The sequence below is a fragment of the Zeus faber genome, assembly GCF_960531495.2.
Source record: "Zeus faber genome assembly, chromosome: 6".
In the NCBI taxonomy this organism is placed as follows: Eukaryota; Metazoa; Chordata; class Actinopteri; order Zeiformes; family Zeidae; genus Zeus; species Zeus faber.
In genome coordinates, this window is record NC_137201.1 from 23,539,709 (window position 1) to 23,564,029 (window position 24,321).

General features: G+C 42.3%; 2 protein-coding genes across 3 annotated transcripts in view; both read right to left on the reverse strand.

The window, feature by feature from the left end:
- The window catches only part of parvb (parvin, beta), a 16,107-nt gene extending 2,715 nt beyond the window's left edge, over nt 1-13,392 (reverse strand). Inside the window, exons 1-6 of one of the 2 annotated variants that reach the window (XM_080002140.1) lie at nt 13,178-13,392; nt 3,768-3,857; nt 2,193-2,263; nt 1,875-1,977; nt 1,409-1,549; nt 484-599 (exon numbers count right to left, since the gene is read on the reverse strand). In XM_080002140.1, coding sequence (XP_079858266.1) covers nt 484-599; nt 1,409-1,549; nt 1,875-1,977; nt 2,193-2,263; nt 3,768-3,857; nt 13,178-13,274 — 618 coding nt within the window. In that variant the 5' untranslated portion in view covers nt 13,275-13,392. Of the gene's footprint in view, nt 1-483; nt 600-1,408; nt 1,550-1,874; nt 1,978-2,192; nt 2,264-3,767; nt 3,858-7,037; nt 7,156-13,177 lie in introns of those variants that run through there. The other variant, XM_080002141.1, reaches the window with a different exon arrangement.
- A 1,737-nt stretch (nt 13,393-15,129) lies between these two features.
- Nucleotides 15,130-23,701, reverse strand: hdac10 (histone deacetylase 10). Its single transcript, XM_080002171.1, has 20 exons — nt 23,521-23,701; nt 22,637-22,771; nt 22,300-22,396; nt 21,951-22,048; nt 21,332-21,436; nt 21,164-21,232; nt 20,942-21,068; nt 20,677-20,742; nt 20,523-20,582; nt 20,126-20,215; nt 19,917-20,023; nt 19,514-19,581; nt 18,559-18,817; nt 18,335-18,422; nt 18,094-18,179; nt 17,918-17,974; nt 17,665-17,746; nt 17,386-17,574; nt 16,620-16,779; nt 15,130-15,232 (listed from the first exon to the last, which is right to left on the reverse strand). Exons 1-20 carry the CDS (start codon nt 23,589-23,591, stop codon nt 15,162-15,164), a joined length of 2,085 nt encoding a protein of 694 aa, XP_079858297.1. The 5' UTR covers nt 23,592-23,701; the 3' UTR covers nt 15,130-15,161.
- Between the last annotated feature and the right edge of the window lie 620 nt (nt 23,702-24,321).

The window sequence follows — 24,321 nt, forward strand, 5'->3', positions numbered from 1 at the left end:
ACTCCATATAGTACTTATCAAAACAAAGGTTACACAGTGCTTCAAAGAAAAATTAATAAATACAAAAAACAGATCAAATAGTCAATTGAAATAAAATGCACGATAAAACGCAAAATCCGCTAGAAGAGTGAGGAAAAACAACATAAAATCTAAAAGCGCTCGAACGCGGCAGTCGTAAAACCAACTGTGCATCAAGGACATTAAAACTAAGTGGACACATGAATAAAGAGAAAGGCGTCATTCTAAAAACGGTGGTTGAAACAAATGAGTTCGGAAGAGATTCTTAAAATCGAGCGCAGACATAAACGTCAACTGACAGACATGTGAAATAAAATAAAATGTCACCACGTTTTGAGGGAAAAGCTCCATTCCAAATGAATATACTGTAGATCCTTACATGGGTTTCAACCCCATAATGACAACGCCTTTGCTCGAAATGTTGTCTCTCTCTATTTCAGTGTGAGCGTAGCGGCTCCGTCTCACCTTGACCACCAGCACCTGCACAGAGACGTGCTCGGGCAGCCGGATGGGGGCCTGGAAGTGCATGGCCAGGGCCACCAGCAGGTACACGATGGCCACCAGGTTCTTGGAGTGGATCGCTACACAGACGGGCCACAAGAGGGGGCTGTTACAAACTGTAAGCGGAGCTAAAAGTCATATATGAAAAATAACATCTCGCCCAGGATACAGTAGGTGTGCCTATCGTCATCATACACTAGAAAGATGTGAACAGTGATGTATTATTTTTCCCTCTAAGCTCCCTATCCCCTTTAAATGATCCCATTTTATCCAATCCCTATTTAAATAGACTAAAACAGACTATCTACTAGACTATATTGGCAGAATAGCTCAGAATGGGAGGCACAACCAGATATATCACCATCAGCCCACATCATTCCAGCATATTATTACAGTATAACTTATCACACATCAACTTGCATGAATCTAAACAGAGGGTGGGGGTGGGGCATTCGGGCCTATTACGGCCGCCCAGTCAACCCCACACTAAACTTTTTACAATTAAATACAAATTTAATTTGGATTCAAAATTCAAATGAATTAAAATTCAATTTAATAATTTATTTTAAAAATAAATTTAAATAAACGCTGGCTGTTTCCAAAATTTGATATATCCTTTATATACTTTACTTTTATGTTTTTAAACAATTTTCTTCATTTTCTCTTCAATAATTAAAAGTAATCGCAATAATATTTCAATAATAGTCCATAGCGTGCGGACTACAGTATGTGTCGCATGCGTGTCATGACCTGACCTGTGGATAAAAGGTTTCCCCAACCATGACATGCAAGATATAGCTCTTAAAGTTGCAAACCAAGCTGCCAAATGTGCAGTAATCAATCCGTCAGTCAGCAATCAATGCAGTTGACACAGTGGGGGGGGTCTCACAGTTGACGCTCCACTCGATGGACCAGCCATGAGGCCGCAGCAGCTCGTTCACCGCCTCCAACACCGTCTGGAGCTTCTGCTTCTGCCCGATCTCCGACTGGGTGACTTCCGTCACGTTCAGCTTCCGGCCCGACAGCTTCTCTGAGACCGGGAGGAAGAAAAGGAAGGTGGAACACGCAGGCGGTGCTTATGGTAGCCACATGTGACATATTTAACGATTGTCGATCTGCATTGATAGAGTAAATCAGGGATTCCAAAACGGGGATCTGCTCCCCTCTAGTGGTCCTAGAAGGACTTGCAGGGGATCCTGCAAACATATTATTTAGTGGAAATAATTAATTTCTTAGTTAGTTTTTGTATTTATTTGTATTTTTCCCCTCCATTTTAAATTCGAGCAAATCAATCAGTTTTATTTTATTAGCTTATCTGCGCACCTTTTGTGTAGCTGTTAAAGTTAAACGTTTACCAAAGAGTTTCTGGAGCACTTGGCCGTCGTAACAGTCTTCTTCCAGGTCTTTGACGATGATCCTCTCTTCCTCCAGCTCAGTGTTAATCCAGTCAATCAGGACCTGTACACACGCACACACGCGCACACGCACGCACGCACACACACACACACACACACACACACACACACACACACACACACACACACACACACACACACACACACACACACACACACACACACACACACACACACACACACACACCTGTTGTTTTGTTTGTATTCCTAATGATAAGTTATTGTGTGGATAAGATATATATATATAACCTTTACTACCTTAACAAGATCTTTGAACTTAAGGGTCTCCCTGGACTTTGGGTCCAGCATGACCCTCTCAGCATTTTCCTCTAATGGAGACAGAAGGGGTGTTAAATACTGTTGAACAGCACTCAAGACCAAATCTCCTCACAATAAGCACTTTCAGGTGATGAGTCCAACTCCAGGCCTGAGGAGCTGAGACTAGTCCAGTTGAACACTGTGACTACAATGTGAGTTGTCCATCATCAAGGCAAGGGTCCAAATTTAACTTAATTCCGTTTATTTCAACTTTTTGTTTTTACCTCTGCCAAGGGGCTTTGTTGTTTCTCTGGCAGTTAACACACTTTTCACATTCAAATTCAATGCAAAATTAGACCAGTTTGCATTCATTCAGAGAATATTATACAAAAAAAGTTGAATTTTGGACTGGACCACTCCCCGAATTAATATTCAATGGAGTCTGCACCGTTTGAGAAGGAGTCAGGTCCGTGTCAACGCTCCATCCTGAACAAGCTCATACTCGAGTACTGCCCCCTGGTATTAAGAGTCATGGAGCGAGTGCTGGACGGAGATTGGACTACATAATGGACATTGAAAAAACAAGGGGGCACACGCACACGCACACGCACACACACACACACACACACACTTATTTTTCACACCACAGTGATTCACACGGTGGCTGAGGGTGTTGTCCTCACTCCACCCACATCCAGCTCCCCTTTCATTTCCTATTCCTCTGCTGTTGCTCCACGACGGACACCAGTCAACACACACACACACACACACACACACACACACACACACACACACACACACACACACACACACACACACACACACACACACACACACACACACACACACACACACACACACACACACACACACACACACACACACATCCCTGTTCTCCTCCGTGACCCCAGAGACTGAGATCCAGTTGAATGCATGAGAAATGGATAATACCGTTGGTCTGTAGCGAGTAGATGGAGACTAATAGCCGCGGTACCAAAAAGTAAAATGAAACTTCAGTCAGAAGACACACATGATTGGATTCAATCTGACATTGATGAGATGATTCTATGTCGATATATTGAAATTTTGTTCCAGAAATGAGAATTATTACCGACTTTTCAGTATACATCCGACGTGCGTTACAAAAACACAAATCACAAATTTCCCCACACCAACTAAATATTTCAATTCATCTGTGACTGTGGTTGTATTTAATTAAAGTGGAAAATTGATGCATAACTTCCAAACAAAGTGTCAATATCAACATTTTCTAATTGATTCAGAAATCGAAACAATAGAATTTTATTGTATTGGAGTATCATTTTTTTCTTTAAGCCCAGCCCTACTGACTCAAAATTAAACCATTGCTATTTTTTAATACATTTTATTGTATTTTTCCCCTTTTACTTGTAGTATTTTGAAACTACCCAGCCCCTCACCCTCTGTTTACTATTTACTCCCATATAGAGTTAACAGGGTTGAGCAGACAAATCATATCCCAAAATCCTGATCTGAGTGTAGTGTGAAGTGTGAAGTGTGCGTGTGCGTGTGCGTGTGTGTGTGTGTGTGTAGTACCCAGCAGTGTGTCCTCAGGATGGATCTCGATGCTGGACAGCTGCATGGGAGCGTTGATGGCGTTCTTTCCCTCCTCGTGGAGATCGCTCACTGGGGAGACAACAAAACACACACACACACATGAAATGGCAATGTATTTCTGACTTCTAAAGAAGTGATAACAGCCCTAACGACGGTACAGTATAAGTAATTTCCCCCTGGGATCATTAAAGTATTTCTGATTCTGATTCTGATTCTGATAATCACCATTAGGGCCTCACGTGGGCCCGTGTGTAAAGCAAAAGTCTTCCACCAGAAAATACAGCTCCTTAAAAGTAAGGTACTGAAAGCAAAAGAATAAACACATCTTTTCAGAATTAAATGTGAATTCAATTGATGAGAGTTTAAAGCCCGCTTCACACCGGATCCGAAAACGCATCCGACGGCCGGATCCTCCTCCCTAGTGGCTGTCGGGTGAACTCCGTCTCGGTTTCACATCGCAAAATAATGTCAGGGAAAACTGGAGAGTTTTTGTATGTTTTTTGTCCAGAACACCGGCGGACAGTTTGCTCAGCTGGACATTTAGCATGTTCCACAAATGAGAGATTAAAAACCCACTTTACATAGTGTCTGCAAAGTGCGAACGAAAATAAGAGAAATACACACAATTCACTGACATGAAAGCAGATCTATTGATAGTGGGTGAGGTGACATCCAACACTGACGTTAACGTGACTTATTAAGTGGGTTTTTAAGCCTGGTTCCAATAAAAAAAACACTCTGAGTCACTGACGTGACTTCCAATTGTAGTACCGGCTCCCAAACTTGTGGCGTGATTTGGAAAATGTGAAAGCATCCCGGGGCCTCGAATCCAATGCAATCCTCACAGTCACAGCTTCGTGCGCAGAATCCGACTCTCCGTGGGAATAAATGGAACTCCAGTTGTTGTCCATCGGATCGGGACTGAACCGTCCATTCATGAATAAAAAATAAAATTGAAATAATAAAAATGCAAACATAATTGCAAATAGGGAATCAAGTTCAAGTTCGCAGAGAAAAGCAGGAAAAAAAAAAAAAGGCATGAAATGAGCTTCTATGTTAGAGAGACGGCAAAAGAAAAATAAATTAACGTCCATATGCAACATGTTGTTTACAGTGTTTACATTGCAGGCTGCAGTGCATGATGGGACGCTGCCGTCTCCCTCTGTCTGTTTCACACACATCCGGGACCCTCTGAAGACACATTAAGAACGAGAAAGAAAACACGGTACGCTGTCATATCTGTTTACACTGGAGCGGTGAGGCGTTAACAGACCGAGGAGGAAGAAAAACAGCGTTCGCCGCAGAAGCGGGAGCAGCGAGCGAGTCGATGAATGTCATTGTGATCTCATTTTCGGATCCATGGCCCTTATAACAACAACGTGAACGAGTCATTTACGATGACTTAAACTCCATTGGAAACGGCGAGGTTTTTTTTTTATTTTCAATTAATCCAATTTCGGCCACACCAAGCCTGTTGATGAGATTCGCCGCGGCTGCCTTTCACCTCCTGCGTGGGCCCCGTCCATGCATTCTTTCCGGGAAAGGCGACAGTGGAAACAGCGTGGGAGCACATGCAGAAAATGCAATTACACTGTATGTCTGTTTCTTAGAAGGTAGTAAAAATACCAAATATGAGGTTTGTTTTTTTTCAGCAAAATAATCTGGTGAGTGAGTGACGGATTACCACTTTAATGTGAGCAACCTTTGAGTGGATTGGAGAGACTAAACCTGAAGTGTACGCATCACATACACATAACGACATTGACACAGCTGTTTTTGAATGTATTTGGGCGGTAGCGGACGCTCTCTGTTCTCTGTTGTGTTGTTCCGTCAGACTGAGGGATGGATGTCCCAGGGGAGTTAGGTTCCTCTCTAATGGCTGCCCCCCACCCCCTATCACTCTGTTTCGATCTGGGAGCCTCAGACCTGACCAGGTTGCACTTATCGCTCCGGAAACCTTCCTTTCATTGACCTCTCTATTTCAAACATGTTTGGGAGGACATTTGAAAGCAGTGGATGAAAAGGGGCTTTGAATTTGAGCTTGTTGCTGGAAAATCGTGCATTTGTGCTCGATATTTACTGTGATGTCGTCGCAGCAGAGAGGACAGACAGCGAAAAAATTAAAAAATAAACTTTGAAAGACGGGTTCGGGAAATATAGTGTGATATATAAGTGATACCAGTGTTGCACCTTTTATATTCTGCACATTTATATATTTGACTATTTCTGTTTTGTGTGTTTGTTTATTTGTGTATTTTTGTATATATTATTTATATTTTAATATTATTTTTTACTTTACTTTTTATTCTATTTCTTTTATTTATTTATTTTATACTTTAAGCTTCTGTTGTGTTTATTGTCTGTCGAGGAATGCACAAATCCTCACAACGACAAATTTCCTGTGCCTGTCGGATTAAACCGATTAAAACTGAGTATGAGTATGAGTATGAGTATGATTGTTTTGTTTTCACAATAACAGTCAACAAAAGGCCTTTCGCTGCTTTTATCAGATAAATCGGCCCCTCGCGACGGCATTCAAACGTCTCCAATTTCGAACGAAGCAGAATAGGCCATTTTCAGGACGAAAAAAAACGTGCAAACAGTTGCGCTGTGAAAACGCCTCCGCAAAAAAAAACACCTGATGTGATGAGGTTCCAAGCCGGGGGACGGGGGGGGGGCGGCACACCGTACCTCAGGTGGGAGTTTTCCCCAAAACACATTTCCTACGCGATTCAATCTTCTGGCGGCGGTTAAACGGTCGCCTCGCATCTCACTACAGATCAGCATTTCCTCAGTAATTACCCTGAGGAACGTGTTTCATCATAATTGTGCTATTTCCTCCGAACATATCCAGCTGGAAATCCGACGAGCGGACACCGCCACTGACATAGAACCTTGGACATTTCTTTTTTGGTAAAAGGACCACGGTAGAGTGTCAAATTATGCAACCCTACGAGTACATTCACGACAAGCGCCCTCATAGAATTCTCAGGATTCTATAAAATACCTGTCAGCCTCCAGTCAATTCAATACGCTGTCAGTGTTCTTCCTTCACTCGACTATAACCAGAGGTCAGACCTCACTGAGCGCTCAAATCCAAACACCTCGTGTGAATGTAATACGGAGGACACGCTTCCCCATTCCTGACTCATAGTTCCTCACAGCAAAACAGATAAAAAAAAATTAAAAAAAATAATAAATAAATCAAATCTAAGAAAACAACAAAATAAAACCATGAACGGGCGGTACCTTGCTTCTTCCTCTTGGTGCCACACAGGAGCCCAGCCATTCTGGATTCTGGATTCTGGAGCGTTTGGCGGCGGGTTTAAGGTGGATCCAGCGCTCGCTGTGTGTACTGGCAGAGCAGACGGACTGACTGGTGGAGCAGTGGTGTGTGTGTGTGTGTGTGTGTGTATATGTGTGTGTGTGTGTGTGTGTGTGTGTGTGTGTGTGTGTGTGTGTGTGTGTGTGTGTGTGCGTGCGTGCGTCCTGTTTATTTCTGTCACAGCCCCCCCACCACCCTACACCACCTCTCCGGTCTAGTTACAGGAGAAGCAGAGGGGCATGTGTGTGTGCCTGTATTTATGTGGACTGGACATGATGGAGACAGCAAACCACGCCCCCTCCACATAGAAGGGACACACTGACTCCAACCGCCAGCGCAGTGGACAGCGTGCACAGAGTGGACCCGTGGACACCTGGAGGGACTCACCCACAGAGTATGTACATGACGCTGGCACCGTGTGGCATAGTGACTGGATATGAATATTCTAATATTCTAAGATAATATAACCATAATCTGTGCTATATTAAAAGTGTTGTTAAACCAACCGACCATTTGTTTTTAAGGCGTGAGAAACATATTTTTTCAATAATAAACAATGCACAATTATAGGCGCAACGTCCTGCATTTACACTTTGAGATGTTGTGACAGAGTTTTAAAGGTTTATTGCCATTTTTTTTCTTCAAATTTGTGTGTATCGCCAAAAATATATATATTTTCTATTTTTTATGTGTGTGCTGCTGTAACACCGTAATTTATCTACTTGGATGTATCTATAAAGTATATATCCATCTATTTATCTATCTACTGTATCTATCTATCTATTTATCCATCATCCATCCATCTATCTATCTATCTATCTAATGCTTTGTCTCACATTTTTGGTGAAACAGCAACTGTCTGAAGTACAATAGAAGAGAGCTCCAGTATAATTACTATTTTTAATAAAAATAATAACTCCACTCTCGCGCTGGGCGTGTGCACGGATCCTTTCTTCTGCTTTTGCTGCAATCACTCAACAGGGCCACAAACATGTCCTCCTTGAGTCCGTTCCGCGGACTCAATACCCACTACGCCATGCAGTCCGCGTCATAAATCTGCTGCCGGCTTCGCCGCAGGGAAACGCCGCCCTGAATGACTTAAAATAATGAAGCAGGAGGACTCGCTCATCAATAAAACTGCGGCTGAAACGAGGGCGACATAGAGAACGAGCACATTTGTTTTGCTTTGGAGGACGGATGGAGAGAAGCAGAATGTGTGATCTGCCTGAACTGTAAACAGTCTGAAGAAGATAGAAATCAGCCTCTGGGCCACTGTGACACACCCTGGGAAAAAAACAATAATTATATATATATATATTTATGTATATATATATATATATATATATATATAAAGCTAAAAGCTTGGAGAAGATAGACTGGCTCCCAAATTTAGCGCTGCATATTTACACCACGGGCCTCCAGTGAGTCATGGAGACGTAGTGATTATCATCCACAGCCCAGGGACGTCACAGCAGGAGAGAGACGAGACGGCGGCTTATACTGTATAACTTGGAAATATAATACATATAATATACCGGTACAGTTTAAATCATTTGTTAAAATGATAAGTAACTTGAAAAATCATCATCATTCAAAACAATGTATAACAGCTTGTACTTCAATTGTTATTTTATAAATTGAGTGATACATCACACATACAAACACATATTTCAATTATGGATATACAGTATATATCTATCTACATTATATATATATATATATATATATATATATATATATATATATATATATATATAATTTTTGCTCATATCTTATTACTATATATTTTTTGCTCATGTTTTTTTCTTCTCGTATATATATATATATATATATATATATATATATATATATATATATATATATATATATATTTATATTTTTATGATGTAAATTATGTATTTCTTCCTAATTTGTTTGGCACAGTCTTCTGAGTTTTTCCTTTATCACTTTTCTACGCCAAACGTGAATTTTTAATCCAGAACATCAGAGGCAACATAGAATCCTACCTCACCCCCCTTACTGTATAAGGTACTGTATTAGTGACAGTGTGGTAACAGGGAACAGACCAACAACCAGTGGTGCTAATGTTAATAAAGCTGAGTCCTGCAGTTCATAAATAACCCAAATCCCCCTAAATCTGTGAGAACATAAAGCAGCAACGTGGCGTTTGTTTGGTGTGAAATAAGAAAGTGAAACCCTGCGGTGTTCCTTGCAAAAAAGGGAACAAGTCTCAAATATACTAACGTTGATTGTGGGCACTGACCAGGAATATAATATTAAAATGCCACTATTTAAACACAAACATTACTTCATGAAAAATATCACAATCAGCTTTTATATTTTTTTCATATTTCTTGCGAGTGCCTTGGATCAACGTAAGCATCTTTGGGCGCACCGAAACTCATTTTGAGAGCCGAGTCGATCTCATAAACTCTGAGCTGAGGAAGTTCCCGTCGGTGGGAGGGTGGAAACTTACTACTTTCGCCGTCCATCCCTCGGCCGGACCTGCCTGAGGGTCAAACCTCGCACCGGGTAGGGAAAAAAAAAAAACGCCCTTTCACCCGAAACAAAAGACGCGGTGAAGTGAAGGAGGTTGAAGAGGCTTCTTTTTGTACAGTGACTTGCACTTATATTGGGCTGTTGTTACCGCAGGTGCCGGTCGCAGATTAAGCGCCGCATTCCTTCTTGTCGGAGACGACACGCTTCCTTTCCAGTTTATCAGCTCAAAGCGACGCGGGGGGGCCCCGCATCTGATGAGAACGCACACCAAGGACGGTAACAACTATTATTTCGGTTTCGTTGAATAAGTTCAACTACTTCGGCATCTTCTTTCAAAACGAGAGAATAACGCTTCTTTATCGCGGTTCTTTTGTTTTCCCCTTTTACTACAATGATGTTTGTGTTTCACGCCACTGGAAAGGGAAGTGGTGCAGCAGTGATGGATATTGGGAAGAAGGGGATGTACAGTCACACCATCACTCTTCCCGTGCAGAACAATACTACCGAACTCACCACAGGACGAACGGACGACCAGTTCCCTAAAACTGCACTCAACATATTTCCCTCTCCTTTAGATGTGTGTGCAGTCCCTCCCACGCCTGCATGCACCGGAGTTCAGGAGACGACAGATCAACTGTTATTATCGTGCACTCTGCAGCGGTTGATAACTTCTTGTTATTGAAATAACAGAGAAGTTTCATTATTAGAGGGGACCTATTGCGCTCCTTTTTACACGGGTTAATACAGGTCTCTGAGGTCCCCTAAACATGCGGGGCGGTTCTAATTCTACCCAAGCCCGACGTGACGCAGGGGTCGACGGCAAACGGTGAACGGGTTGTTTCAGGGCGCGTTTTCTGAAATGGACAGCTCACAAACAAACTGGCTGAGTTGTCTTTGTTCACAGTGCGTGTGTTCTTGGTAGGTCCACCCGCGGCCCAAATGTACGCGCGCAAGCACTGAAAAAGTGAGTGTTTCATCATAGGTCCGCTTTAATCCTTTTGCTGGCGACCCCCTGGAACCTCTTGAAGGACCCCGCTGGACCCCCATATTGAGAACCATTGAGGCTTAGTGGATAGGCTGATGCTGAGAGAACCAGAATCACTCTGAGTGAGGCACCGATCTGGGGGGTGGGTGAAGGGAGGTGGGGAGGCCTTGACACGCCAGGTCCAGCAGGGGGCGCTACAGGGTAGGAGAGCCAAGAAAGCGATGGCTGCAAGTGATTGTTTCTGGTTTCAACGGTGTCACTTACCATATTCTAATCTTGCAGAAAAAAAATACTGCCTGCATAGAGCGGAACATTTGCCAATTGGGTGCAATTAGACGTCAGTGCAATTTGAACAATGGAACATCATTAGAGAAACACCAATCCAAAATGTAATTAAAAAAATATAAATAAAAAAATTCAAGAATTGTATGAAATGTTACTTAGAATAATAAACTTTATTTGTATCGCACCTTTATGAAAAAATATAAATATTATTCTCATTTTCAAATAGGGATTTATTTTAATTAATACCAGGGTTTTGATAAAGTATAAAAATACCAAAATAATATGATATCTTATGCCCCCCCACTGGACCCATCTTGAGAAACACAGAGACACGGCGGCATTGGACGGAGGCACCGCACTTTGCTCTGATGGTTTATCAGCGCAGGAAATAAATCAGCTCTGGGCCTTTTCCAAATCCACCCTCCTGAGGGCGTTCAGTCAGGAGTCTGGAGCCGAAGCACTGTGGGACGCGGCAAAATAACCTGAAAGGGCTTTCAGGGGAGAGATCCTAATGGTTCTATCCGCCGATGAGGTTTCCCACTCGAGCACAAAATCCATTTCGGGGCTCAGGCATTAATAATTAAAAACGATCACAATTCAAGCTGTGTGGCCAGCCGACCCAAAACAGCAGAAGAGTGACGTAGAAAACCCCATCTGGACCGAGCCACTGCACTTTGAGGAGGTTTTCATTTTTTAATAGGTCATTGAGTTTGATGGTTAAAAATAAAAGTACATGCTTATTAAATAAAGAATTCAGAGACCTCTTTTTAAAAGGATTTATAGAGTGTGAACCAAATTTGTGCACTATTACAACACATTTACTGACCAAAGAAAACCACCTTGGCAGCTACTCCATAGTTTTCCAAGTGAAAGTGTGTGTGTGTATGTGTGTGTGTGTGTGTGTGTGTGTGTGTGTGTGTGTGTGTGTGTGTGTGTGTGTGTGGAGGGCGGGCTGTTGCTGGTAGCAACTTGTGGTTGGGTGTGATCCTCAAAAGAGACACAACCACACCCAGAACGAACAGAAACCGCAAAGTGTGCAACACGCCAAGCACCCTTGCCAAAGGGGTTGATACAATTTTAATTCCATTTTATTTAATTCCACCACAGAGAGAGCTACCATTTCCATTAGAGTTTCACTGGGTTGTTGTTTTCAAGGTTTTTTTTTTTATTCTTTACTTGGTTGTACAGCGCTTTGAGATCCAAGAAAAGTTCTTTATGAGCAAAAAAAGGCATTATTATTATTATTATTATTATTATTATTATCTGTACACATAGAAGTACTTGAGGCAGTGGTCTCAAACTCCAGTGACCTGGGGGCCACTGGCCAGGTTGCCTTCTTCTAGGGGGGCCGTGTATAACTCCAATGGAAAACCTCCCTGTTTTTTATTTTGTTTTGTTTTGCTTTGTTTTATTTTCTCTCACACATTAGTGACCTGCCTCGTAAGCCTGTTTAGAGATAGCTCTCTTATGCACGATGTATTAAATTCTGATATATATTTTTTTAATTTATTTTGTCCCTCGCGCTGGATGTGGCCCCCGGGGTCTGTAGTTTGAGACCCCTGATTTAAGGAATCCAGGCTGGTCTCCAGGTCTACCCACCTCTGTCTTTTTATGGGGGGCGACAGACACATGGTCTGACACACAAACACACACACACACACACACACACACACAGGCAGCTATCCATTTACTGAACAAAGATTTGACTACTAGGAGGGTGTTTGACAGAAAAACAAAGCCTTGAATGGGAAATACACTGCAAGTACTGAATAAAATAAAATGAAATAAAAATGAATGGAATTAAATGAGAAAAGGAGTCTAAACCTCTTGACCTTATGACCTTTCCAAGTCTGGCAGCTGTCTCCTCTCTATTTATGTCCATGATATCACGCTGAACGCTTGTGGGCTTTGCTGCTATGCTTTGTCTGGCCTTTCCACAAATACAATGACCCATCACGGGCTGGATATTTATTACTGATCACTGCAACGTGTTATGGGGGGTTTTTTTTAGCGAGAGAGAATGACGTCACCTGCTGCCCGATGACGTCGGCAGCACAGAGTCCTGTTGTCCGGACCAATAAATGACTTTATGCTTATTATGTGCAATTTTATTTTTTTTTATTTTTTTTCATGATGGGAATAAACCGTTCTCTGTCCCACTGGGGACAGACAATAATAATAACAATACAATTCAAATAAACTGAACCTCCAATCTAGCACCAAGTACGTAACGCCACCTGGACAGATGATGGAAAAATAGACAAAAAATAAAACTGATAAAACCGGATTTCTGACCTTCTTTGGACTTTTTCTTCCTCGACAGGGTTCCTCCCAATTTTCCGAGGAAGGACTCGTCCTTCTTCATCTTGGCGCCGTGTGGGGCGGCGGACATCGCTGCCTCCGCCGGTGTCGGAGCCGCCGCACGGTGCTCCGGTGTCAAGGGGGACTACGGTGGCCCTCTGGTGCCAAACACAACAGCGGACAGAGTGAATCACCGTCTCGCCCATTCAATCCGCGCGCGCGCGCGCCCACGCCCACGACCACCCACACACCCACCCACACCAACACACCCCCCACACGCACACACACACATACACACGCGCACACACACACAGCACCACAGTGACTCACATGCTGCAGGCTCGGACGCTTTTATTCCAGCGCCACCAGCTCCACAGCGCCACCCCGTGGCCGGGTGAGGGACGGGGCGGGTTACCTATTACGGGCTGAAGTTGAAATGACCCAAGTTGCGCCCTAGGGTGAGGTGTTTCTTAAAACTGGGGGGCGGGGGGTCCAGCTGGAGGTTCAATTAAAAAGATCAAGTTTATAGTTAAAACCTCAACGTTGACTTTTTATAGTTCTAGTATGCATTTATCGATTTGGATTTTCTTTTCACTAAATCATATCTAACAAGTAAAATCTTCTCAGATCGGGGCTCCCAGAGATGTTTTACCAAATGGAGGGCCTCGATAATCTTGTATAATAGTTACTCCACCATAGCTAACATTTACAATGTTGGTCTTCATAATTATATTTTTTGCATTTTTATATGTGCAACCAAGTTATTGGATTTGTGATATTCTACAGCCTTGATATAATGTTTTTTTATTATTATTATTAGTCAAACAGATAGGGCTGGGTGATGTGGAACAATTCATTATCAGGGTAATCATAGGAAATTTTACAAAATATCAATGTATACCACAATATCTGCCTATATAATTAAAATGTCACCTTAAACTGATCCAACAGAGGTTCATCGCATCATGCGTTTTTCAAAGTTTATCAGATCTCATGATGTGCTAAATATCATAGTCTTGTCATTGTAGAGCATATTATATCACAATGAAACTATAATCCCTGCAAAGTAAGAACAATACTTTAAAAATATTCAGGCAACATATCGGAGACAATGAAAAATACTTTACTGAGTTGAGTTGATTAAACACTGGATGTTCATCTTCAAGTACTTCATTAGAACAGCAGTTTTGTTGCAACCAATATTTGATGGAATGCTTAAAAAGTACAGTCATTTCACATTTCACAGTGCTTGACAGTAACGGTTGTCCTCGGCAACCAGAATGAGTCAGTTGGCAACCATTTCTTGGCCCCCCTTGCTGCGGCGACTATAAACCAGGCTTTAGTGTTATCACAGCTCTTGTCTGTCTTAACTTGTGCTTCTTCACCTCTGAAGCTTCAAATTCTGTAGAGGATCAGAAAACACTAACTACAAAGAATTTGTTTGGTGTCTTGTTACAAAAGCTTTTAATCATTCTTTTTATGTCACATTTTCATTATTAAGCTGACATATAACTGCATAGTATGTTAATTACTCAAAATATAAGGGGACTGAAAATGGCCACCAAACTTTCAGTTTCGGCACCCACATTTTCAGTTTCGGCAACCAAAAGCTGACAGCTGGCAACCACTTTTAAAAGTAAGTGTTGAGCCCTGTTTTCATTATTCCGGTTTACATTTGTCAATAGCAAAATAGAATAATTTAGTAGATTTAGCAGCTTTAACAAAAACAGTAGAAAAGAAAAGAATGAAGAAATTGAGATCCTTCAGTAATCCTTGTTGGCATTCCCTTTCTTGTCCGGTGCTATTTTCAAGAAAAAAAAAAAAAAAAAAAAAAAAAAAAAAAAAAAAAATTAATAAATAAATAAATACAAAGCACAAAACACAAATTGGACTTGACACACTCTTAATTCCATCACCCTGATGGTACGGTCACACTGCCGGCGACAGGGCGATGCAAAGCCACAGGCTGTGATGCATTTTAAACGGAGGGCGGCTTCATCCGGCTGCTGGGGGTGTAGCCGCAGGGGGCGGAGCGACGACTGGCGGCAGCTTCATGGCGACAAGGAAAGTTGAGCAGGTGTCATCATTATGCAAATGAGCAGCGCAGAGTGCCGGGCGACAACCGATAGGAGGGAAGATACGCTCTAAATGCAGCTGATCCTTGGAAACACTCGGACCACTGCATTGTTCCTTTTTATTTTTTTATTAAAAATGTCCCTTAAACTATCGATAAAATAAGTAACATGTTATTTTATGTTTCTTCAACAAGGACAATTGTTTATTTGAATGGACGGATGGCAAGATTATTCACATAATTCTTTCAAGAGATCATTTATTTTGCCAAGTAAACAAACTACACCATTTTAATAAAAATAAGTAGACACGGCCTCATCTGACTATGTAATTTATATCAAATAAAGAAAAGGAGAGAGGTTTGAAATGTTTGGCGCACCGACAACAGCCAGTCGATTTTGAGCCGACACGCCCACAAACGCCAGGTGCACAGGAGCCCTGTCGCCAACGGTGTGACCCCAGCATACAGTTCACTTTTCTTATTTATAGAGCAAGTTTTATATCTTTAAAGCATATATACACCGATCAGCCACAACATTAAAACCTCCACTAATAACCACTTATATTGTGTAGCTCCCCCTCCCGTGCCGCCAAAACAGCTCTGACCCGTGGAGCCCTGGACTCCACAAGACCTCTGAAGGTGTCCTGTGGTATCTGGCACTAAGACGTTAGCAGCAATTGCCTAAAATGAGCGGGTTTAAAAAAACCTGGGTAAACCTGCTTATTTTTGTGTACAAACGGTATAAGTTGCGAGGTGGGGCCACAATGGACTGGACTTGTTGTTCCTTTTGGTCTACGGCTGCGCAGCCCCATACGCCCCAAGGTGTCAGAACACACAGTGTTCTGACACCTTTAGATCATAGCAGCATTAACTTTTTCACCAATTTGTGCTACAGTAGCTCTTCTGTGGGATCGGACCAAACGGGTTAGACTTCTCTCCCCACGTGCATCAATGAGCCTTGGGCGCCCATGACCCTGTCACCGTTCACCGGTTGTCATTCCTTGGACCACTTTTGGTAGGTACTAACCACTGCATACCTGGAACACCCCACAAGACCTGTCGTTTTGGAGATGCTCTGACCCAGTCGTCTAGCCATCACAATTTGGTCCTTGTCAAAGTGGCTCCGATCCTTACGCTTGCCCATTTTTCCTGCTTCCACACATCAACTTCAAGAACTGACTGTTAACTTGCTGCCTATTATACCCCACCCCTTGATGGGTGCCATTGGAACCAGATGAGCAATGTTATTCACTTCACCTGTCAGTGGTTTTAATGTTGTGGCTGATCGGTGCAAACAAACAGGAAAACTTTACCACAGTTATGATGCTCAGGTTACTTTAGTTGTTGTACATTTGTTTTTACCTGTGGTCTGCAGTAGTTTCCAGTGAGCTTGCAGTCTGTGTCCTAGTCTCTCCAAGGCCTCCACATTGTCAGGCATTGGGGCCCCTAGGGGCCCAAGGGAGGGTGCTGGGTTCCCCAGAAGACAAGAGGCAGTGGCGCTAATGGAAGACGTCTCTTTTTCCTAAACAGGAAATGTAACAAAATTATTATTTATGTATTTAAATAGGAAAATGGAAACAGTCCCCTGAACGACATCAGTTCAAATAAAGTGTTTCGAAAACGGCCCGAGTACGGTGGTCTTCCTCTTCACCCCAAACCGTGATTAGAGTAGATAGTTTATTCATCTGGTAACATTTTAGATATTTAATATTTAATGTGGTGATAAACAACACTCTCCCACAACCAGCTCCAATGCCTCAAACCCCATTTGACAACCAAACAAAAAGTGTTTGGGCCTTTTCTGGAGAGGAAGCTAAATCAAATAGGACTATTTGTGCCTCCCAACATACAGTGAAAACTAAATATTTGCTGCAAGTTGTGTTGGCAATGGTGGCAGGTTAGATAAAATTTAGATATGAAAGAGGAAAGGCCAACAGTGAATAAGATCTGGCACATTCCAAGTGACATGTGCTTTCCCATGTTGTGAGTGGGGGTCAATTTAGAATGAATTAGTGTGTGTCTGAAAGTGTTTTATCCTCTTTTCATACCCCTAACCCCCTAACCCAATAGAAAAACAATGACCACATAAAAAAAAAAAAAAAAAACACCAAAGTCAACGTCGTTTCACCTGCATGAGCACCAGCGTGCGGCCCTGCGCCAGGCCCTGCAGCAGGCAGGTCAGTTGCTGCCAGACGGCCGTGGCCACGTTGCCGCCGGGCGTCCGGACCAGCAGCACGAGGCTGGGGTTGAACTGGAACCCGAGGGGAAGAAGGACACCGAGCAGAGCCTGCAGGAGGCCAGCTGTGTCCCTACAGCCCTGTTGGGAACACATAGGACAACGGAATAAAAAATTTGAATATTATCTGCCACCCCATGAAAACAAAATACAGACATACACTCATCATACCTTCTTCAGACTGATGGGAACGTAATATTTGGAGTTCAAATCCTCTTGCTCCTTGCTGCCAAGGTGCACCAGTAGTGTTTTTCTAGGCAAACGGAAATATTTTGGTTAGCATTTCTTTCCCAATTTAATTCAAGTGTTATTGCTGAAAACATTGATCGTTTTCTGCAGCGAAAAGTAATAAATACAGCTACATTTAAAACGTGCATATTTAAAAAGAATTAAAAAAAAACTTTACATCCTGACAGATACTCACTCATCTCCCATCATCTGAGTCGGGAGAGGTCCTTCTCCGACCCACACAACCAAAACCCTGTGTGAACAGCAAACAAAAACCTCTCAGAATAAGTCACATGTTTAGGCATAAATTCATACACAATTTTCCAGCCTTTCAAGCAAAATTAAATCCAACACAGTGCTGTTTTACTGTACCGTTTGGTGAGAGATGTGTTAGCTTGCTGAACAACAGTTGCCGCTGCTGTGGACACATCAGGAACCAGAGCCAAGCAGTTTTGGATCTGGCAAGCAAAGAGAATAGTAAGAAGCCCTCATTGGCAAGTGATTTAAAGCCTTTTTTAAATTTTTTATAAATAACTAGTATTACAGTAGATGTTTACAATATTATGATCAGTTCTTCAGCATCCTAAAATCTAAAACTGTAAACACATTGCACCTCATTTTTCTCCATTTTCTCTATCACAGGGATTAGATTGGCCAGAGCTGTGAGAGAGGCCTCGTCCCCCGACTCTTTGCCATTCATGCTAATTATGGGAAAAAAAAAAAAAAAAGATCATCAATGATAAAAGAATGAATCATTTCATTTAAGTTTTAATCAACCATTTCACTGATTCTGTGTCCGTTAAATCAAAGATGGTTCCATTAATAGCGGCTGTGCACCTGAGGCGATTGAGTGCCAGTGGATCAGGCGCCTTTTTGGCGCTGAAATGTGCACACCCGTCCGTGCACTCCACAGCGTCGGGGAGCACCAGGGCGGTGCGCACAGCAGGAGCGACACGCTGCAGCAGCTCCGGAAATACAAGCTCTGTCGTGCTCCCCTCCTCCGTCTTTTGTCCCTGCTCATCTTGGTTTTGGCTTATCAACGCTCCCTCCATCACTTTGCGGTGCTTGGTGCTGGGCTCATAAGAGAGCATGTCAGCTGAAGAGGGATTAAAAGGTATTATTTAAGAACAATTAGTTCCCATAGGTTCCCGTATAATAGAATGATATAATAGTATTCAGCCCACCCCCTAGTGGGGAACACATCCTTGTCCATATTTACATCCACAAAAGCTTCCAGGAACTAATTATAATTGCAAAACAGAAGAAACAATCAGATTTCTTTGATAAAAAATTCAAGTGAGCAGACATTAATTGGCTCACTTGGCTCACAATATAAAATATATAAAAATATATACCTAAGTAGAAACAACATGAATAGGAATCAGAGTATTAAAGAGTATTGCACATATGTAGACTCATTGCACATCAGGGATTGTACTTTGTTATTTTTAATTAAAAAAAAAAAAGAAAAAAAAAAAAACACTTGGTTTTGTTTTTCCAAAAGAGGAGAATTGGAATGGCCAATGGTGATTGATTAAAGAAGGCTTTTTAAACTATTAAGAAAGAAAATGAAAAACACTGTCACTTGTTTTTCTGTTATTGACGGCGATCATTTTGGGGCTGTGAAAGTTTTTTAACTAAAAATTGGGAACCACTGGTATAGAATCATGCATACTGCAAAGGCGTTTGACCTGTCAGTTATGAAATGAGACAAGGTCATTCACGGTGAGTTATAATTACAGTAATGTGATAATGACGAGCGCTTCCTTCCCTGAGTACGAGGATGTTTTACCTGCGTGCTTCAGACAGGACCAGTACTGCTTGTGAGATGATCGGACACAGTGTATGGACTCAAGAGCGCTGAAGGAGACAAGGATGCACAATTTCTTTCCCCCCAAATCAAAAGCAGTTGAGGTTCATCATTTTTCACAATGACATAAATATAATCCCACCTGTAGTCATTTGTCTCGAACAATGGATACCTGGTCTGCACTTTGACGTGCTGAAGATTGCACTTATTCAAAATTCAGTACAAACTCCAACGATTTAAAGTGGAAATCCATAAACTCGGATTACAGCCATCGAGTCAGATAATTCTTATTTTTTCTCCCAACATCATAGTTTCTCCAGCGTTCCCAATCCTGGCATTCTTTCCAGGAAAAGGTGGACCCCACCACCAACAACGGAAACAGTACCTTTCACATGGGCCGTGGAGCTCTGTTGGGCGCGGCGCAGGATCTCCAAGCAAAGTCAGGACCGTCTGGCACACAGACTGGGCGAGAGAGGACAGGTTGTACCCTCCCTGGAACAGTCGGACACAAAACACGACGCAGTGAGTGAACGCCTGCTCTCGCTTTCGTTAATGTTGTTTATGTTCATGTGGGTCATTTGAATCGACACTGACCTCCAGGACAGCGCACAGTTTGCCTCCTGCAAGGTTCATCAGAAGGTGTGTGAGGTGAGCAAAGATGTCTGGAGTGGCACACATATGACCCTGAAATCAGAATTATTATTATTTTTTTTTAATAAAGGTTAATTAAAATAAATATACAGGTCTTAAAAATAATCAGTGGACACAGTGACTTATACAGTTTCTAAGCAAACATGGGAAAAGCTGGTACCAGGGGAACTGGATCTCAATTGCATTTCAGAGGGTGAGCACAGCAGATATCTTCTATTTTTGGCTTCACTAACTATATTAACTACATATTCATTATTCACATTGTTCCATGAAATTCCATCATATTAGATTACAAGCTTTATTATCCAGGATGGTAATTATTTATCAGAGGATACCTCACCTCCGGGTCACCAATTGCTGAATCAAAGCCGGCACAAACCAACACCAAGTCTGGGCCAAACTGTTAAGAGAGCCAATGCATTTATTTAGTCTATTAGATATCTACTATCAGAGGTTTATTCTAGTATTGTGAAAAAAATATTTTGTGGCCTCACCTCATACGCAACAGGTAGAAGGACATGAAAGAAAACTGCTAAATAGTCGCTGTTTTCCATGCCAACCTAGGTAAGGATATATGGGCACATGAACAAAACGTTCTCATACACACACGTCTAAAACGACCATCTAACATGTACTAAAAGTTTTTTCGTACATTAAATAAGGAAGAAACAAATCTATAGACATGAGTCCGAGTCATGAGAGCTGAAGGCTTTAAATTGCAAAGCAGATCTGGAGAGCTATTTCCTCAATGTGCAATACCTGGTTCCACGGCACGTTAACATTGAACCCCGCCCCTTTTCCCTTTCCCACGCTGTCATGGTCCGATTCCTTCAAGTTCGGCCAGAAGTTCTGGTGCTCGTAGCGGTGCCAGGAGAAGTAGAGGACGCTGGGAGATGACGTGTGTACAGAGCAGACAGGGGTGTTAATGGGACTTGATGGAAATCATATCAACTCCAGACCCCGTCAGTCGGAAAGACTCACCTCGGGTCGTCCTCAAAGCAGTACTGCACGCCTTGTCCATGATGCACGTCCCAGTCCACGATCAGCACCCTACGACAAAAATTTAATTAATTTCAAAATTAAATTGTACATGGCACAAAAAAAAAAAGGTTCAGAAAATAGGAGGTGGCTTATTATTACTTGTATTACTTTTTCACCCCGTGGTATTTCTTGGCGTACTGAGCAGCAATGGCCACATTGTTGAACACACAGAACCCGTTGGCGGCACTGTGCTGACTGTGGTGTCCTGGAGGTCTAGAACCAATGACAGAAGAGTGATGGTAGTAAAAGATGAGACACATGCGAGGGGACTAAAGCTGTGATTCTGGCTTCCGGGTACCCCCCAGGGTCTCCTTTAAGAGGGGCGTCCCCAGCAAAATGATCCATTGCTAAACTTCCCCATTATTTCATTTACAAGACCTTGGGACCAGAAGAGACTACAATAATGAGTGTTTCATCATAGTTTGGCTTATCTCCCAATAAATATAGTATAGACAGGTATGGAAGTTTGGACCACACCAATGAAGATAAACATAACAATGAAACAAAATACTATCCAATGGGTTTTGTGGGCTAATGTGCATCATATTGAGTGTCCTTGATATAAAAAAGAACATTGAGAGTCATATCATCTAAAGAGTCAACAATGGACAATGCAAATGTTACACATTTAAGATTGGGGTAGTACATTAAAGTTTGTGAAGCTGAAAGAAGGATTTGGATTGCGTCACTCTTTCTCCCGTGGCTGCTCAACGATATCCAAACTCACCTAACCAGCGCCAGGCCGTTCCGCACGCTGCCTGTCATCACGTTGTCCACCAGCTGCAGCGCGGCTCCTATCGCCAGTTTAGCACAGTGGTAGATATTCTGGAACAGATAAGAAGGGCGTCACGTAGTGGCAGAACGGAGACCTACCCCGTCTCGTTAGAGCATTCTCACTTTATTTTAGTAGTGAGATCATTCGACGTTATACCGTCTTTGCATGTGTTTCAAGTTTGCTTAGATAGGCAGCTTGGATATAAGAATTGTGCACGTCCTATCCAGAGTTTGGAGCATGGTTTGAAAAATTAACAGTCACTGAAATCGCGTCACTGATTATTGTAAATGAATAACTATACCGGGTGAAAGTACACGTCGCCATACTGCTGGGTAAAGGTCATCAAGTCTTCCAAACTCATGTAAGGGGTCTTCTTTACGGCCTCCAGGTACTCCTCGCTGTTAGTAAATGAAAACTAATATCAGGGTGTTCGTTCGTACATTCACTCGCTGTATGAATTTATGTATCATCACTACCAACCTGCACACTTTACCTCATTTGATAGCACGTTGCTGTCATTGTAAAAACTGTATACATCTTAGTGTGTAACAGACGCATTTTTTTTGTTTTTTGTTTTTTGCTCTCCTTTTCTTGCGTATACTATTTATCTTTCTATCTATTGTGCTGTGCTGACTGACCTGTGGGCCAAAAGAATCTCGGCGTCGGTCGCCTCTCGGACCGGGACGGAGACGCAGCGACCGGAGAGACCGTTCTGAACCAGGGCTTCATAACTGACCGTCAGGCGCTCGGGGACTTCCAACTCGCATGCTGGACTGGAGCAATACATACACATAAACAAACAAACAAACAAACAAACAAATAAATAAAAAACTGTATCCGTACTTCAGTTTTTGGTAGAATTATGAAGTTATTATGAAGTGTCGCCAGTTTAGATGAGCCACTTTTCAGCTTTAGTGTTGTTGTTTTTTTTAATGGAGGTATGTTTTGCAGTGGTGGAAGGTAACAAACCACAAGTACTGGTACAGTTTGAAGACTTGGACTTTTACTCTACTACATTTTAAACCAAATATCTATGCTTTGCACGACCCTTCTAACGCAGTCACGGTGCTTCAGTTTTTGTTTTAATCGGGATTCATATTTATGTATAGAAAGCCAGAAGACAACAAGCAACTGGATCTACAAACCGCTCACCTGTGACTCCTAAAGTCAATATCCTTGGAAATCATTGTGACGCCACATACACTATTAATTTAGTCAAATTTATTCAGGATCTCCCTGAGCATACAGGAAAGAAAAAAAAACACAGTAGCCATACTTTAAATACTTAAAAGTTCTTATATATTTTTCCTTCAGCAGAAATGCCAGTGGTACTTTTATGGATGCTGCAGGCATTCAGTGCCGTGGTATTTGTACTTTTCCTTACTTCTTCCACCACTTCAAAACAAGCACACCGGCGGTCAATGCCTTGAGCCAGTGGAGGCACTGGACTGACAACAATTCAATCCGCGCTTTTTGAAACCAAACTGTGCAAAAGTCGTGTTAAATTCCTGTGAATACTCACTCCAGCCAGAGCAGCTTGTACCGGCTCATCTGCTCGTCGTAGACCAGCGCTGTTCCCGTCGCCTGCGCCATTACGACATCAAACCCGTGGTTAAACAACAGATCAAAAAGGTCAATTAATTTTGTCCGACGAAACAGCCAGTCCGAGTCCGACTGGATATACTGTTTGTATCTGTGGTCATTCGAATCATTGTTATTTTTACTGGTTTAGATTTGTATGAGCTGGACAATGACCGACCCGCCTTCTTCTACTATTAAAACACGCGCATGGCGCCGCCGCGTGGCGAACATGGACAGGAAGTAGTTCCGGTAGTGGCCGCTAGGGGCACGCTAGGAAAATACACGTTTTTAATTAACATTTCCCGACCTCGACTTAATCACATTTTCCAGTTGAAGGTCGTTTTTTTTTTTTTTTTTTGTTTTTTTATCAGCTGCATTGTTGAATGGAACTTGGGTCAATTATTCTGGAACATTTTCTGAATTTTGAAATCTAAAAAACAATTTGAAACAGAAGAACGCCACAAGCCACGAACGCGGTTCGAGCCGGTTCGTCACGCACGTCTCGGGGGTTGAAGTCCAATTCAAATCGTTCCACGTATGGAGCAGAAATTTGTGGAAAAACTGCAGTTTCCGCGCCGACGTATGTCCAACCCGGCCGACAGTATCTGGAGTGAAACAATGACATAAGCTGCGAGCGCGGTTGAGGTTGCCGTTTAAACCGCTATGTTCAAGATTCAAGATTCAAGATTTTTATTCGTCACTTACATATACATACTTTCATACATATATGCAGTGAAATGTA